This window comes from Salvia miltiorrhiza, chromosome 4 (genome assembly GCF_028751815.1).
Source record: "Salvia miltiorrhiza cultivar Shanhuang (shh) chromosome 4, IMPLAD_Smil_shh, whole genome shotgun sequence".
Lineage (NCBI taxonomy): Eukaryota > Viridiplantae > Streptophyta > Magnoliopsida > Lamiales > Lamiaceae > Salvia > Salvia miltiorrhiza.
Genome location: NC_080390.1, coordinates 13,327,379 through 13,343,354, shown reverse-complemented (window position 1 = coordinate 13,343,354; position 15,976 = coordinate 13,327,379). Strand labels below are relative to the sequence as shown.

The 15,976-nt window shown below is 37.9% G+C and overlaps 1 protein-coding gene across 1 annotated transcript in view; it reads right to left on the bottom strand.

Annotated features, from left to right (window-relative positions):
- Positions 1-15,976, bottom strand: part of LOC131023031 (protein ROOT HAIR DEFECTIVE 3 homolog 2-like) — a 79,979-nt gene that overhangs the window by 49,517 nt on the left and 14,486 nt on the right. The window contains exons 2-5 of the mRNA XM_057952569.1: positions 11,519-11,660; positions 11,375-11,443; positions 11,181-11,272; positions 9,128-9,206 (exon numbers count right to left, since the gene is read on the bottom strand). Of these exons, the coding sequence (XP_057808552.1) occupies positions 9,128-9,206; positions 11,181-11,272; positions 11,375-11,443; positions 11,519-11,560 (282 nt within the window). The 5' untranslated portion in view covers positions 11,561-11,660. The remainder of the gene's footprint in view (positions 1-9,127; positions 9,207-11,180; positions 11,273-11,374; positions 11,444-11,518; positions 11,661-15,976) is intronic.

Here is a 15,976-nt window from a genome sequence, read left to right as displayed (position 1 = left end):
CATCAGCAGTGGTCCGACGCCGTAGTGGTCGGGCCTGTCCATGCCCAACTGTCATCTCTGGCGTCTCCCCGTCTGGGTCCTCATCATCACTATCAATTGGAAACGGATGAGACGGTCCCTCCTGTGCATCTCTGGATGGTGGGTATAGAATAGGATGCATATAATGCTGAAACTCAAGTGTGCCAAGCTCAGGTAGAGGAGTAACCCTCGGGTAAGGATCAAAAGGCACATACTCGGTACAAGGAATCGGAGATGGAATAGGTGGTATAATCTCTGAAGGAGGCAATGAAAATGGTGATGTCGCTGGGGCCGACTCCCAAAGAGGCAGATCAGCACTGGGAAAAGGTATCAATGTCAAATAATGAAATGGATCAAAGTCCATGTATGGCGATCCAGTCTGCAGAATACCCGATTCTGAAACAGTAGAATCCGGAACAATGGGCTCAAAAACAATGGCCTTATCAGGCACGAATGGCTCCGGAATATACGGAACCTCATCAACTGGGGGTGCAGGTAAGATCGAAAAAGGATCTGTCGGACGAGGGGGTGCATCATAAGGTGGTGGTGGGGGATCATCAAACACAAAGTAGCGGTGACTAATCGTCGCTACAAAACCCCTAAAATCTGCCCGCACAAAACGTCCAAACTCAGTCCTAACTATATACTGCGGCACTAGTGAAGCCGCCCAACCTTGCCACTCAGGTGGTAACTGTGGAATCAAAATGGTGATAGCTGTTGCTTCATCAATCCCATATGCGGTAGTCTCTAGCCATCGTCTATGGTAGTGTGCTACAAACTCACCCAACGTGTCACCCTCCTGCGGCCTAATATCTCGGAACCATCGACACATCATCTCTTCTAAATGTCGTTGCATCCTGAAATAAAATTTTTAACTTCTATCACATCAAGGATAAAGAACTTACTTGATATATCTCAAACAATGACATACGCAATCTCGTTTGGTACGGTGGTGCATTGGCTATTCTAGCCTCAATATTTCTCCATTTATTCCAAAACCACTGGCTCACATCATATTCCATCACCTCAAGCAGTTCCATCCATCAAAACATTACATATCTCGTTAGTTCATCACTATCAATATTCATATTCAACATAAAACAGTACAATAATAACTCTTACCTCGATAAGCCGGAGGAGATGGGGCGCTGAGGTGTTGTTTTAGACTTACTCTCAATCTTACTTTCACTCTAGCCTAAGGATTCAAGGTAGGCTAGACTCATTCTCAAGGTAGGACTTCGTCTTATGAGTAAATGAGTTCAAAAGATTTACTCACCTCAAGGATAGTTGAAACCAAACATTTGGCTCAATCGTGAAGTTTTAACTCAAGCAAGGAGTTTGAACTTAATCAAGAATGAAACTCAGAGCAGACGACCTGCTCTGATACCACTCTGTCGCAGCCCGACATCTAGCCAGTGATAGAGTAGATTGGGTATCGATACGACTAATAAAAAGATAGGGTAGAACAAAGGAATCTGAAAGACTCGTCAAGCGGAAGCTACTAATAATTCAAGTTAAAAAAAAAATATAATATCATCAATCTTAAAAGAAACATTATCGGCTTCATTCATTCAAATGTATCAAGGTTCTAGTCAACATAAACAAAGGGAGTATAGCTAAATAGTTACAATGATTCATATTGTTCAGGGTAGCACAGCATAACGTGATCAGACTATATGTATGAAGACATATAGCTGAGAGTAACAATCCTAAATAAGTTTCAAGAACATAGTCTTCAACTATTCGCACAACCGTATAGAAGTAAAATACGGTACTTAAAAGGGTCGTCTATGAACAACAGCCCTCCAGCGATTCCCCAATCTCCCTCCTTGCTCATCCTGCACATTTAGAAATACATGCAGGGCTGAGTATAAATACTCAGTGGACATAAGCCGAAAATAAACAATCTCGCTCTTAGAGCTATACATTTAACTTGCCATTTAAACATCACACAGGGGTTTTTCTTTAAAAGAACCCGTGTAAGCAAAAGATAAATTATAAGCATCATAAAGTAATGAAAGACAGACTGCAGTCATAAATACTTAGCATGTAGTACCCCTTCTACAACTCATCATCATCATCATGGTACTGAGAAGTAGGCCTCCTTCTCAAGCACCGTAACCGGCCGACCAGACAGTCGGCTCACAGTCATTTCTGACCGGCCAACCCGGTATACAGCTCACGGTTACCTCCGTGTACACAATCCCGCCTTTGGCACCGAAATCGTCTTATCTCATCAGTAGAGGGTAACATACAGGCTCGTCGTCATCAAAATTCGGCAAGTTAATTAGTTCAAACATCAATTTATCATCTTAAAACTTATAGACATCATCAAAATCATCATTTAGAAAGCCTGTAATAGAGGTATTAGAAAGTAATGCCCACCTGGAAATCTTAGCTTTGGTCCTTGTACTTCGGAAAAATCCTACTTATGCCCTTGACTTGTGTCTTCAGATATCATCGTTGGCATAGACGATTCATGTAATAAAATAAACGTCAATCAGACAAATCCTCACTAGGTTTTCTATTCTCATCTAAGTACTAGTCTTCCCTTCTCATTGTTTCCTTGTAACTAATCACTCTTTTGTAACCAAAACACTCTTATAATAATACTTCCTAATTATTCATCGATTTCATTATCAACCACATACCAAAGTTTTAAGTTAATATGTTCATTAAGGAAAGACTTCTAAATACACAAACCCAGATAACCCTTAGCAATCACAAACTAAAGTTATGAGGTTATATCACATTCTTTAATATATACTCGATAATTCACATAATGCTTAATGATATTACTAAGTGGTTTAATATCTCAAGAGAACCAATTTGGTTAAGTAAATTAAACTCGGAAAAAGTGTTATATATATATATAAACACATATATATATATATGTATCCCATTAGCATTTTTATGAATTACTAAGGTGTATAGTTATCGTCTTTAACACATGCAATTTACTAAATCAAAGGTAGGTGTACTTTGTGCAAAACCATACTTGACTTCATATACTCTGTCCCAACTTCAAGCAATAAACTGCTTTACCTCGGAACTCTCCTGGGTTTGGGACTCATATCTTTTGAAACCTCTTGACGTCTAGTTTCATTTTAAAAAAAGTAGGTTGCAAAACTCTAAGTGGTTTAAGAGATATGACCATTTTCCTACAGTCTACCATTTTCGACAGTTTTGTGCAACTGAAATTTTTGATTTTAGAAAAATAGTAGATCTTGTCAAAAAGACTTAAAATGTTATGGGTAGCTATATAACATGCTCACCTTGTTCATATAAAAATTTGGAAACCATAAACTTAGAATAAGATACTGGAAAAGTGACTCTAATATCAGTTTCTTCCACACTTCCAGTAGAAAGTTGCAGTTGGAGACTCATAATTTAAAAGGTTATCAGACGATGTTCAAATGACCTCAAATTTTACATGAACGTTCCTAACACTTATATATGTTTACCATAAAATTTTCAAGATTTTTGGGTATCAAATACCCCGTCGAAAACCATTAAGTCAGTAGCTTAAAAGCTAGCCAATTAACTCATCAACTAGTCCATCCTAAACGTATAGCCAAGCATACTCTATTTTCTTGTCAACCCAATTCATCATAATCATTATCAAACATTTCTAATCATCATTTTAATCCATCAACAATCATAACTTCAATCTCATAGGCTCATTTCATACTAAAATCCTCACTCTCTTCATGAATCTTATCTTCCAATCATCACGCAACCTAACACCTTTATACACCATATCTTAAAATCAAAACATGCTTTTCATTCAATGACCAACAAATAACATCTTAATAGCGTGCATATACTTTCCATCTTAAAGTTAGAAGACGACAAAAATTTTAAAAGACTTCCAACCCTAGTAATCTTCGAAAATTACCAATCTTAGATTAAGAGTTGTTTTCATGCTTTGATCCTCCATTTTCATGCTCATAAAGCTTAGATATAAGTAAATTCATGTGTTTAGAAGCTTACTCTATGAGTTTGAAGAGAAAAGTATATAGCTCCTCCTTCTTGAAACCAAGCTTTCAATCACAATCTAGCTTTTGATTAATGGAGATATTGATGTTTCATGCTTGATTTTAGAGCTTTCTATGGTGTAGAATTGATCTATGGAGCTTTGGTTATACCCAACAATGGAAGGTGTTGATGGAGAAAGAGAGAGAAAAGTGAGATGAAAGGGACGGCTGCTATGGTGAGGATGAAAGATAAAGGTGTTATACATATATATATATAACCCCATTTACTTAGTCATCAAGTATTGGATAATTAACACATGCTTTAATTATCCACTTGCATAAAATATCTTATCCGTTAACAAAGTTTATCCACTTGCTTTGACCTCTCTCTCTCTAAAGTAGGTTCTGCACCAGAGCAGAGAAATGCTCGCCAAAGGAATGCATTCTCTGTCTGGGCAGAGGGATGACTTCCCCTCTGTTTGGGCAGACGAATGGCTTTCCCTCTGTCTGGGCAGAGGAATGGCTTCCCCTCTGTTTGGGCAGACGAATGGCAGAGGAATGGCTTCCCCTCTGTCTGGCAGAGGAATGACTTCCCCTCTGTTTGGGCAGACGAATGGCAGAGGAATGGCTTCCCCTCTGTCTGGCAGAGGAATGACTTCCCCTCTGTTTGGGCAGACGAAGGCAGAGGAATGGCTTCCCCTCTGTCTGGCAGAGGAATGACTTCCCCTCTGTTTGGGCAGACGGAGGCAGAGGAATGGCTTCCCCTCTGTCTGGCAGAGGAATGACTTCCCCTCTGTTTGGGCAGACGAAGGCAGAGGAATGGTCTCACCTATGGCATTCCAGAGGAATGGCCTCACCTATGGCATTCCAGAGGAATGGCCTCACCTATGGCAATTCCATAGTAATCGCCTCACCTATGGCATTCCAGAGGAATGGCCTCACCTATGGCATTCCAGAGGAATGGCCTCACCTATGGCAATTCCATAGGAATCGCCTCACCTATGGCATTCCAGAGCCCGCATCCCGAGCAGAGCTCGCAAGCCATAGCAAACTCCTAGGCCAAAACAGAACTCCAAGGCCAGAACTCGGCTAACATACTATCAAAAGAAAAGACATCTTTAACCTCATCCTCGTTCAACCATCATCTCTATACATCTTTCATCTCTATACATCTTTATTTCCTCAAAGTATTTCATTCACTAGTTCTTCATTGAAAACATAATAGTTCAACTTATTAAAAATCTTATCTCATCAATAACTTATTTTTATATCTCAGTGCTCTTAAACATAAATCTCAAAATATTTAAAAAGAGGAAAATGCGGGGTGTTACATTTTGCCTCTTGGTGTATCATATTTGATGCTTAGTTATGAGGATTTTGTGTGTTTGATGGTTTATTTGAGCTTATATTAGTTTATTCTCAAGAACTTGTTACTTCCTTGTTGTTTGAACGAATTTTCAAAAATTATCAAATAGAATTCGGAAGAATGTTCTGAAATACAAGTTGTAGATCATTTCGATACAAGTTCGTGAACACAAACGAATTGCGAATCAGGGTTCGAATGAGAGAGATATGACCGATTTTCGAGCCCGATCGCCGATCTGGTTGCTGAATCCTTTATTTTCTTCGCATTTTTGCCAAATTTTGGGTTTTTATCATTTTAAGCTCTATACTGTATTTGACACCTTGGCCTATAAATACCCCTTAAAAACTTCAAGAAAAGAGCCCAGACTTTACCTTTTATCATGTTCTACTTTTCCTGAGAGCTGCAGAGACAGATTAAGAAGATCTCAAGAACAAGAACTTAAGATTCACATATTTTCCTACGGTTTATTTGTTGAATGTCCATCTATTCCATTATTATTTTTAGGGTTAAGTACCAAATCCCCCCCAACATTGGGGCCCCTAACGCGTATAGGACCCTATAGTCAGGGTAAGCACTGTTTACTACCTCAACGTGGCAAAATCGAACCAATTCCCCTCCCCCCCCCCGCGTTTTAACGGTGCTTAACACCGTTAGTTTTTTAAATTTTTTTTAAATTTTTAATTAAGATGGGCTCCACTCCAAAGGCTAAATAATAAAAAAAAATTAAAAAAATTCACAAACCACCGTGCACCGCCGTCCCTCTCCCACCGCCGTCTCAGCACACAAACCACCGTCCACCGTCGTCCCTCTCCCGCTGCCATCTTAGCACACAAACCATCACCGTCTCAGCACACACCGCCGTCCCTCTCCCGGTGGACGGTGGTTTGTGTGCTGAGACGGCGGCGGGAGAGGGACGGCAGTGCACGGTGGTTTGTGAATTTTTAATTTTTTTTTATTATTTAGCCTTTGGAGTGGAGCCATCTTAATTAAAAATTAAAAAAAAATTAAAAAACTAACGGTGTTAAGCACCGTTAAAATGCGGGGAGGGGGGGGGAATTGGTTCGATTTTGCCACGTTGAGGTAGTAAACAACGCCTACCCTGACTATAGGGTCCTATACGCGATAGGGGCCCCAACGTTGGGGGGGGGGGAGGAGGGATTTGTTACTTAACCATTGTTTTTATTCTAATTCATATGTCTATGTGTGGCTAGAATAATTTTTATCCTAGGTTTTAGGAGTAAACAAATTTGGATTCTTGACTTTATTTGATTCAATTTATCAAGATTTATTTATCATTTTTATGTTCTTGTGCTTGTTGTTTGCTTAATTGATTGGGCACCATTTTAGCATGTTCTTAAGTATTAATTTGAGATCGTAAGATGATAATTTTTACATGACCTAAGAACATAAAACATATTTGTTGATATTCACGAGAGAGTTGAGATAAGTGTGAAGACATTAATCCAAGGAACTTTTTGGAGTTGTATGTTTAAGAGTGATCCGGGATTGGTAGCCTTGCTTGTATCAACTGTTTGTATGCCACGGAAGTGGGTATAAATTAGCTTTGAGATTATCTTAGAAGAATTTATTTTGGTTTATTGAATTGAATCTGTTGGGATATCTGAGTCTGTTGAAACCTTTACCTTGGGATAATTTATTTCCATTTGATTATTCTCTGTTAGCTTGATTTATTTTCTTTCTAATTATTATTATTTTTTTGTTGAAACCAAACTCATCTTTACTTGTTTTCCAGATAGATAATAATATTTTAGGATAGTAATTAATCACAATCAATCTATGTGGAATACGACATTGCTTGCTCATACACAACTGCACACGTGCACTTGCGGTATGTTAACAAATTAGCGAACACCCTTTCACATAAATATTAGTTATAAGATACATTAAATCAACACCTACAAATCAATCTAAGATCTCAGAAAATATGAGATTGTGCCACCGCCGTCGACGCCACAACAGTCGGACGGACTAGACGGCCATCGCCAACCATTTCTCTTTCTCCGCCAGATGGATAACAAGGTTGTGCCACTCCAGCGAAGGAGGTCAGAGAGAGAAGAGGCGGCGACCGACGATCGTCGCTGTCGCTGGTAAAGAAGAAGGAGAAAAAGGAAGCACCGCGTGAGGCCAGCCACCGCACCGAGAACCAAATTCTCCCCTATCAATAGGGGTCCACCTTAATTAAAAATAAAAAAATTATTTAATCTAACGGTGTTAACGTCAATTTAAGTGGCGGGGGGAGGGGGAGAATTTGTTCGATTTTGCCACGTTGAGGCAGTAAACAACGCTTATCCTGACTATATGGTCCTGTACGCGATAGGGATGCCATCGATAGGAGGAATTTGGTACTTAACCCTATATATAGGGGTGGGCTAAAATAAAAACATCTCTATAAAAAAATAGGAATCCTTAGCCTTTAGATTATCAAAATCTACGGTCCTGAGTTCGAATTCCATACACAATAAATTCATACGTGTTCTACATAAAATTCATACATTTTAATGGTTCATATTAAGAGTTGTTTTTAACCGTGCCTCACCCTATTATATATATATATATATATATATATATATATATATGGAGAGGTTCAAGTAGGAACCACGTATTAAATACAATAAGAACGAAAAACCATTTTCAGTCTTTTGATCATCAAAATTTACCTAATGATCATGAAGTACATATATATAGAAGGGAGCGCTCCAATGAAACCTCTTATGTTTAGGGAGATCTTAGACACGATCTCGTGCGTTTATTTTATCAATCTTATGGCTGATATTGTACCTAGAGGATGAATTTTTTTCTCAGGGTTCGAATCCTGGAGGGTGCGAAATATTTAAAATTTCGTTATTCATCAGTATATATGTCTTATTCATTAAAAATGAAGGTCTTAGTGTCTCACAAAACATAATGGTCTCATTGGAGCACACCTATATATATATATATATATATATATATATATATATATATATCGGAGGAGGCTAAAATAAAAACACCACTTAAAATATAAAATATGAATCATTTTTAGCTCTTAGATCATCAAGATCTACGGTTGATTTATCACCTTGATGGATGAATTCATGGTCTTGAGTTCGAATCTCATAGGTAGCAAAAAAATTACTTTTCGCAATTCAAACATTTACACAGAGAATTCAGACGTGTTCTACATAAAATTCATAAATTTTAACTAGTTCGTATTTTATATGTTTTAAGAAGTGTGTCGTCGATCCCCTATCTCTCTCTCTATATATAATAGGGATTGGATTAAATAAAAACTTCCCTTAACGTACAAACTACAAACCTCTTGAACTTAACCTATAAAGTATTTGCATTGGACCTATAAATTATCTGCACTTTCGTGATCCTGGATTCGAATTTCAAAGGGGGCATAATTACAGGATAATTTATTTCTACAAAAATACAGTATATTTATACATTAAGTGTAATTACTTTATACGTTAATTGCAAGGTTTTTAAAATTTTTACATTAAATGAATTTGTACTGGAACTCAACCCTAGCATATACTCTTTTCGTCCATATATTTTCATAAAATATATTAATGAACTAATTAAAATGAAAAATTGTGGATATATTAATGATAATGTATGAAAATTGTAAATGTAATAATTAATGAAATTATTTTTAAAAATAAGATAAAATATATTTTCTGAACATTCAAAAAATAGTAAAATAGAAATAGATATTTTTTGGACGCGACTAGTAATATTTTTATCGCGGCTACGTGCGTACCTTTAGTGCTTCTGACATCAGAAAATGGCGTTTATCCTTTGTCACATTTTCTTCTAAATTCATAGATTCCTCATCATATCTATCAAGGTTGAAAAGAAATACTTGTAAGTCATTATGTCACTACATAAATTAAAGAATTCTTTAAAATGTTGAACTTTGAGAATTATTTTCATCCCTCGAATTGACAAAATGTACTCCATGTCATATATATAAAGAGAGAGAGCTTCAAGGCAGAAACGTAAATATGTAAAAAAAAAAACAATCCGAACCATTAAAATAGTCTAATTAAACAGTCAATAATTAAGAATAAATTCAGTGACCAAAGCATGTCAATAATTTTGATGAACAAACGTATTTGTTGAAAATCTCGCACTCCATGATTCGAACCCCAAACCAAAATATTTGTTCAATAAAATTATTAATTGGTATGTTCATTAAAATTTTTGATTTGGTTCAACGTTTCTAAATTTCGCAAAAGAAATAATTTCTCCATAGAACCTAACCCACTACAAAAAAAACGCGGAAATACCGGCGGCATTTGCCGTCGGTAATCGGGGACGGCCGCCGAAAAAACGAATACCGGCGGCGAAATGCCGTCGGTAAAATCATCGTCGGTGATTCGTTTACCGGCGGAAAACGATCACCGTCGGTGATTAGCGGCGACGCATTTCCACGGGTATTTTTTTTAATTTATTTTATTTATTTATTTTATTCATTTTATTTATTTTATTCATTTTATTTATTCCACACAAGTATTTTCGTATTTATACAGTATTGCATACGTTAGACGAACTTCCCAGTCGATCACTCATCTTACTTGTGCTCTAAGTCAAGCACGCTTAACCTTGAAGTTTCTTTCGAGTGGTCACTAGTACAGAACACTCGTATTATTGATATATCTAGTGCCTATTAATTCATTTAAACTCTATTTCAATATACAATACATACATTCATAATCTTAGAATATATCGAGATGATATCCAAGTGATGTCGATCATTACTAATCGGTTTCATTTCCGTCCTTATTTTTATGTCGAAAAAATATTTATTTATTTATTTTTTATTTTGTTTATTATTATTATTATTATTATTATTATTATTATTATTATTATTATTATTATTATTATTATTATTATTATTATTATTATTATTTATCAATCTAGATTATATCCCATAAGTATTTTAATTTGGTATTTGCAATGTATTTTGAACTCAATTGTACACGTCTAGTACCTATTAAGATTATTCAATTGAAGAGTGATTAATAGATATTTTACTTAAGATTCTTGATTCCAAACTAGATTAGTGAAGAGTCTTGTTAAGATTATTCATTTGAAGAATGATTAGTGAAAAAACCCAAGGAAAGCGAAAAAAAAAATGAACAAAAGAAAAAAAAGAAAGAAAACCAAAAAAATCGAATAAAAAACAAAGGAAAAGAAAAAAAAACAAAATGAACAAAAGAAAAAAAAAGAAAACCAAAACATTTGAAACAAAACCCAAAAAAAGAATTTTACCAGCGCCACCGCCGCCGGTAATGTTGGCCGGACGGCGGTGGTGCTATTGCCGGATGTCACCGGCGATCTCCACCGCCGGTAAATAGCGGCGGCATCCTTGCCGCCGGTATTTCAGCTGCTATTTTGAAAAACACGGGTCGTCCCATCCACCGTCGGTGGGCCGCCGGTAATTACCGATGGCGGCTCCGCCACCAGTAATTCCCGCCGTTATTTCCGCTTTTTTTGTAGTGACCCTATATAATTCATAAATATATATTGGGTGGAATTAAAAGTACCCACCCCCATAATATGTCTATGAAAAATACCCACCCCCTAGGGGGTGGGTATTTTTCATAGACATATTATGGAAGTGGGTATTTTAATATATTAAGTCATATTTTTATATTTGTGTTTTATAATATCTATGTTTAACTATAATTCATAAATATATATTTATGTTTTATAATATCTATGTTTAACTATATGCACAAATAAGGATTTACAAGATGCATGTCAACTATATATATATATATAAATTATTATTAATCCGAGCAGCTTACTTGGAGAGAGATGCATCCAAGATTAAGCTTGTTCTTTTACCGAAGTCCTTCACGAGATAGTTTTTTGCATTTTGTTGTAATTCTAACCAAGCCTGCATGCATTAAGTTAATTATGAATTTAGTGCAATACAAAATTATACCATTAAGTAATTAACGTAATTGGAAGAATAGATTATAACTAAATTAATTATAACCTGGTTAGATTTTAAGAGCCCCAGCTCTCGAAAGACAATCTCTTCACACCGCATTGTGGCAACCATCACCTGATCCATCTCGATGGCAAAATTATACATGAAATATTAATTCATTATATATATAAGCTTATTATTTACACGTACCCTAAAAGGTGGAACTTGGAGGTCCTTATTTTCTTTGATCATATCCCATGTTTTCACTTGTCATAAAAATTCTTAATGTAGGGAGATAATTATTGTCCCCTTTTTGATGGGACGAAACTATTCGCAGTTTGAGTTGGTCCACCTGCAACGAGTACATTGCATATATTTTTGGGTCAATAATTTAGCTATTGCACCAACTTTAATCAAATTTCACTTTATAGTTTAGATCATAATTACGTCAAAATTGTGGGTAGAGGATACCCTGCCTACATCCTTGCCAAGGATCTATCCCCTGACACTTGGCAGGGTGGGCCAAAATAAACTAATATAAATATCAATTCATTCCCCAAACAATCTCATATTACAACAAAGCCCCAACAAAACTTTCATCAAAACAGAAAAGCCCTCATATAATCATGAAATTCAAAATTTCAATCAGCAAAATATTTCAATGGCCCAACATGCTTCCGTAACACTTCGAAATAATTCAAAACATAAATCAACAGTATACCTTTCGCCGAATGGTCACCTTCAGGAGTCAGTTCTCGTTGCGTTTTACGGACCGTCCGCCCTCCAGGCTCTCGTCCAACCACGCACTCGCAAGAGATGGTTGCAACCCTCCTCCTTCACTGTGTTTCGTCGTCAAATACTTTTGTTGATAAATGAAAAGAAAAATTCTACTAAACCGGAAAGTTGGGTAAAACGTAGTATTTAAAAGAGGAATTATAAAATACTTAATTTATTTCATAAATATCTCCCTAAGGGAGTAGACAAACTTGTTTAGCTACTCATTGGTAGCTAATACTTGTATACATAAAATAAAAAGAAACTAAAACTAGAATTTGAAAAACTTAAAAAACAAAATTTAAAATACAAAGATAAATTCTAGAGAGAGAGTGTGTTGTGTGAAAGTGTTGAGAATTTTCGATGATCTCTCTTCTCCAGAGCTTGGGTTTTATATAGAGGTTTGATCCCCTCTATAATTGCTTGGTAGTTGGCCTTGGATTCCTTCTTCGTGGCCAGCTAGCTTGGATGGTGACGGCCACCTTCTTTTGTCGGCCCTTATTGCCGACACTAGTTAGTGTCTTCACATGGAGTTGAACCTTCCTTTATCCTTTTGTGATAATGGTTGGTGAGGTCCAGCTACTTTATCTTCCACCCAACTTTGTCTCCTGCTTTCGGTGAGTGGTGCTTTTCTGGTCCCATACTTCATTATTTCATTGATAATGCTGTGAGGGGCCAGTCTGCAACTTTTCCACCATCCTTTGTTTTCTTTTGATGAGTGGAACTCCTGTAGAATTACCCACTTTGGCCAGTGGGTAGTTGGCCTGTAAAATCATCCACCCACTTTCGTCGTTTTTCTTTTAGTGGGTGGTCCTCCTGTCTTGAGTCACATGACTCCCTTTTCTTTGTCGAGCATCTTACTTTTTTTGTGCCCGAGGTGCTCGTCCATGTGGAGTCTTGTGCTCCTCATATTCATCCGACCAGAACTTCTTCTTGTTAGGCTTTGGAAAGAAGCCTATGCCAAACTCCGGTTCTTTCTGCGTGGGACACTCCGCGCAGATATGGTCTACCCAATGGCCTAGATGAGCCATATTGCAGAACTTGTGACGAGTTTCTTTACTCCCCGCTATCTTGTTTCGCCAGAGTGTCTGCCTCTTTTCTTCGAAGGCCTTCTCCGCGAAGCTTGTAGTTTTTCCTGTCATTGAATTTAACAAGAAAGATCCAAGTCCTGCGTTATGCGAGAACTTGAACTGATACTTTACTTTGTCCATCTCCGTGAGACAGACCCATAGTCCCCATGCACGTCTTGTGGAGATTTGATCCTCCGTAAAAGTTGTGACAATGGAGATCTGGTGATCTGGTGCCTTAATTCTGTTTAAGGTCTCCGTATCGGGTCTCCGAAGCTTAATAAAATGAAAAGCCTCATGATTCCCTTTGCCTACTGGTTCTGGAGTTGCACTAAGGAAATATAACTCCAGGACGTCTCCCCGGTTAAGGGACTGGTTGTTCGACCAAGCATCATAGACCGTTTCTTGGATCCACCTTGGTAGACCCTTGATTTCGCTAAATGTTGGCGATGTAGTATAAACTGAGGCTAATGCCCCAAATTCATACCACTCTTTGACCTCCTGAGGATTAGCTCCGGTGGTCATCTAAATGCGGGGATATTTTCCCGCAACATCAACCCGGCAATAGTTCAGATTGAGCCCTTTTCTGGTATTGAGTTTTTCCCATCTGGACTGGTACAGCTGCCAAACAGGAGAAATTTCAATAATGTTAGTATCAATCTTAGATTTGCCCGTCAATGGCCTAAGACTGATCTCTCCCTCTTTTTCCCCAGAGGTGGAGGGTTGACATGTTGGTTCGGGCTGTGAAGCCTTAGCAACAACTTTTCCTTTAGGATCTGGTTTTGACACCTTAGCCTTAGGACTCGTGCTAGGGGTATTTGAATCCCCTGCTACAGGTAATCCGGCCTGTACGGTAAGGCCTGCTTCGATCATGGGAGCCATAATCCCGCACAGGAGCGGCTTGTGGGTTGCATCATTAAGATTTAACATCTTCTTGATGCATTCTCGTATACGGTTGGTTACTTTGGATTCATCATCCATTTGTATCCTTCCCGCTTGTTTGGCATGGAGTAAACACTCTTGCCATTCTTGTTGTAGCATCTCCAGGTTGTCCAGGAGCTGCCTCTGGTTCTCCATGATAGAGTCAACCTCAGTTGGCTCCATCTCTTGTCAAGAAATCTGCAAGAACATTTTCATCAGATTTCAAAATGACAATATTAAAATCATAATATTGGCATTCAGCCTGCCATCTAAGTAATCTAGCCTTTTCAGGCTTAGATTCTATTTTCTTTGTTAAGAAAGCCTTAACATTAGTGTTATCGACTTTCAATATAAATTTCTTTGCCAGTAAGAACAACGACCATTTTTTGAACGCCTTTCTGACTGCATAGAATTCTTTCTCATTGATGTGCCATCGCACAGCTTCATTATCGGAGAAGAGACCGCTACAGTATCGGCATGGTTCTTCTCCATAAGGGGTGATTTTTGTGAGCACGGTCGCCCACCAGGAATCACTTGCATCGGTGTAGAGGACCAGGTCATCCTCGTCTTGTGGTATTGAAAGTTTTGGGAGATTTTTGCAAATCTCCTTCAACTTCTTCATACCTTTTCGATGCTCGTCCTTCCATATGAATGGAACATCTTTCTTCAGTAGTGGACTGAAGACTTTTCTGTGTTCTGCAAGGTTTTTGATAAACATCCCTGCAAAATTGACAACTCCGAGAAAACTTTGGAGCTGCTTCTTTTCTTTGAGATCTTCTGGAAATCCCTGGACTTTTTCCACAATATGATCTTGTAGAATTATTCCGGATTCATCGATCTCTATTCCCAGAAACTCCATCTTCTGGGTGGCTATGACTGCCTTCTTTTCAGACAGCACTAGTCCTTCTTGTTGACAGACATCCGCAAAGATCTCCAGATGTCTAACATGTTCATGAATGTTTTTTGATGCAATAAGAATGTCATCAATATAAACAAACATAAACGAAGAATAATCCTTGAAGAGATTATCCATCTTCCTTTGGAATATCTGAGGCGCGTTGGCTAACCCCATTGGCATGACATTCCAGACATAATGTCCTTGTGGAGTTGAGAAGGCTGTGAACTTCTTACTCCCTTCCTCCATGCGAATCTGGTAAAATCCTGATTTGCAATCAAACTTTGAGAATACCCTTGCACTTCTGATGCAGTTAATAAGGTGTTCTCTGCTTGGGATAAAGTATCCATCAAACTCAAGAATGTCATTAATCCCTTTGTAATTAATGACCAGTCTCGGTTTTCCTCGTTTGATCTTCCCATGATTTCTTACTAGAAATCCAGGATTGTTGTAAGGCGAATTCCCTGGTTCGATCAACTTCAAATCAAGGTGTTCCTTGATTATACATCTCATATCCTGTTGATCTTGAGTGTTCATCAGGATAGGTCTGAACCTCACAAACTCATGCTCCTTTCCAGTTTTAACTTTCAAAGTAGCTTTGAGCTGATTCGTGTCCCACCATGCCAAAGGATTCTCATGGTAACACTTCTGGATTCTCCTTTTGACGTCGGCTATGGACACCTGTTCTTCTTCCTTGATATCTTTGTGTGATATCAGGGAGACTTTGAGGATTTGAGTTTCCTCCTCGGAGAGATCTGGGAATCCCTCGGTCCTGCATTTGAGCAAAACATCTCTGAATCTCCGTTGATCCTTCATTTGTGGTCTCCGGAGTCTGCCATCATCACCACGCTTGCTGCGGAATTTTAATGGCATCGAGCGATTAAAAGCTCCTTCGAGCCTTTGCACAATGATCTTGTGGTCACAATTGGTTGTGAACACTAGCCTCCTGGCCTCATTGTCCTGTGTGTACCGCTTGAAGTTTTGCAGAAAATTATTCCCGAATAATATATC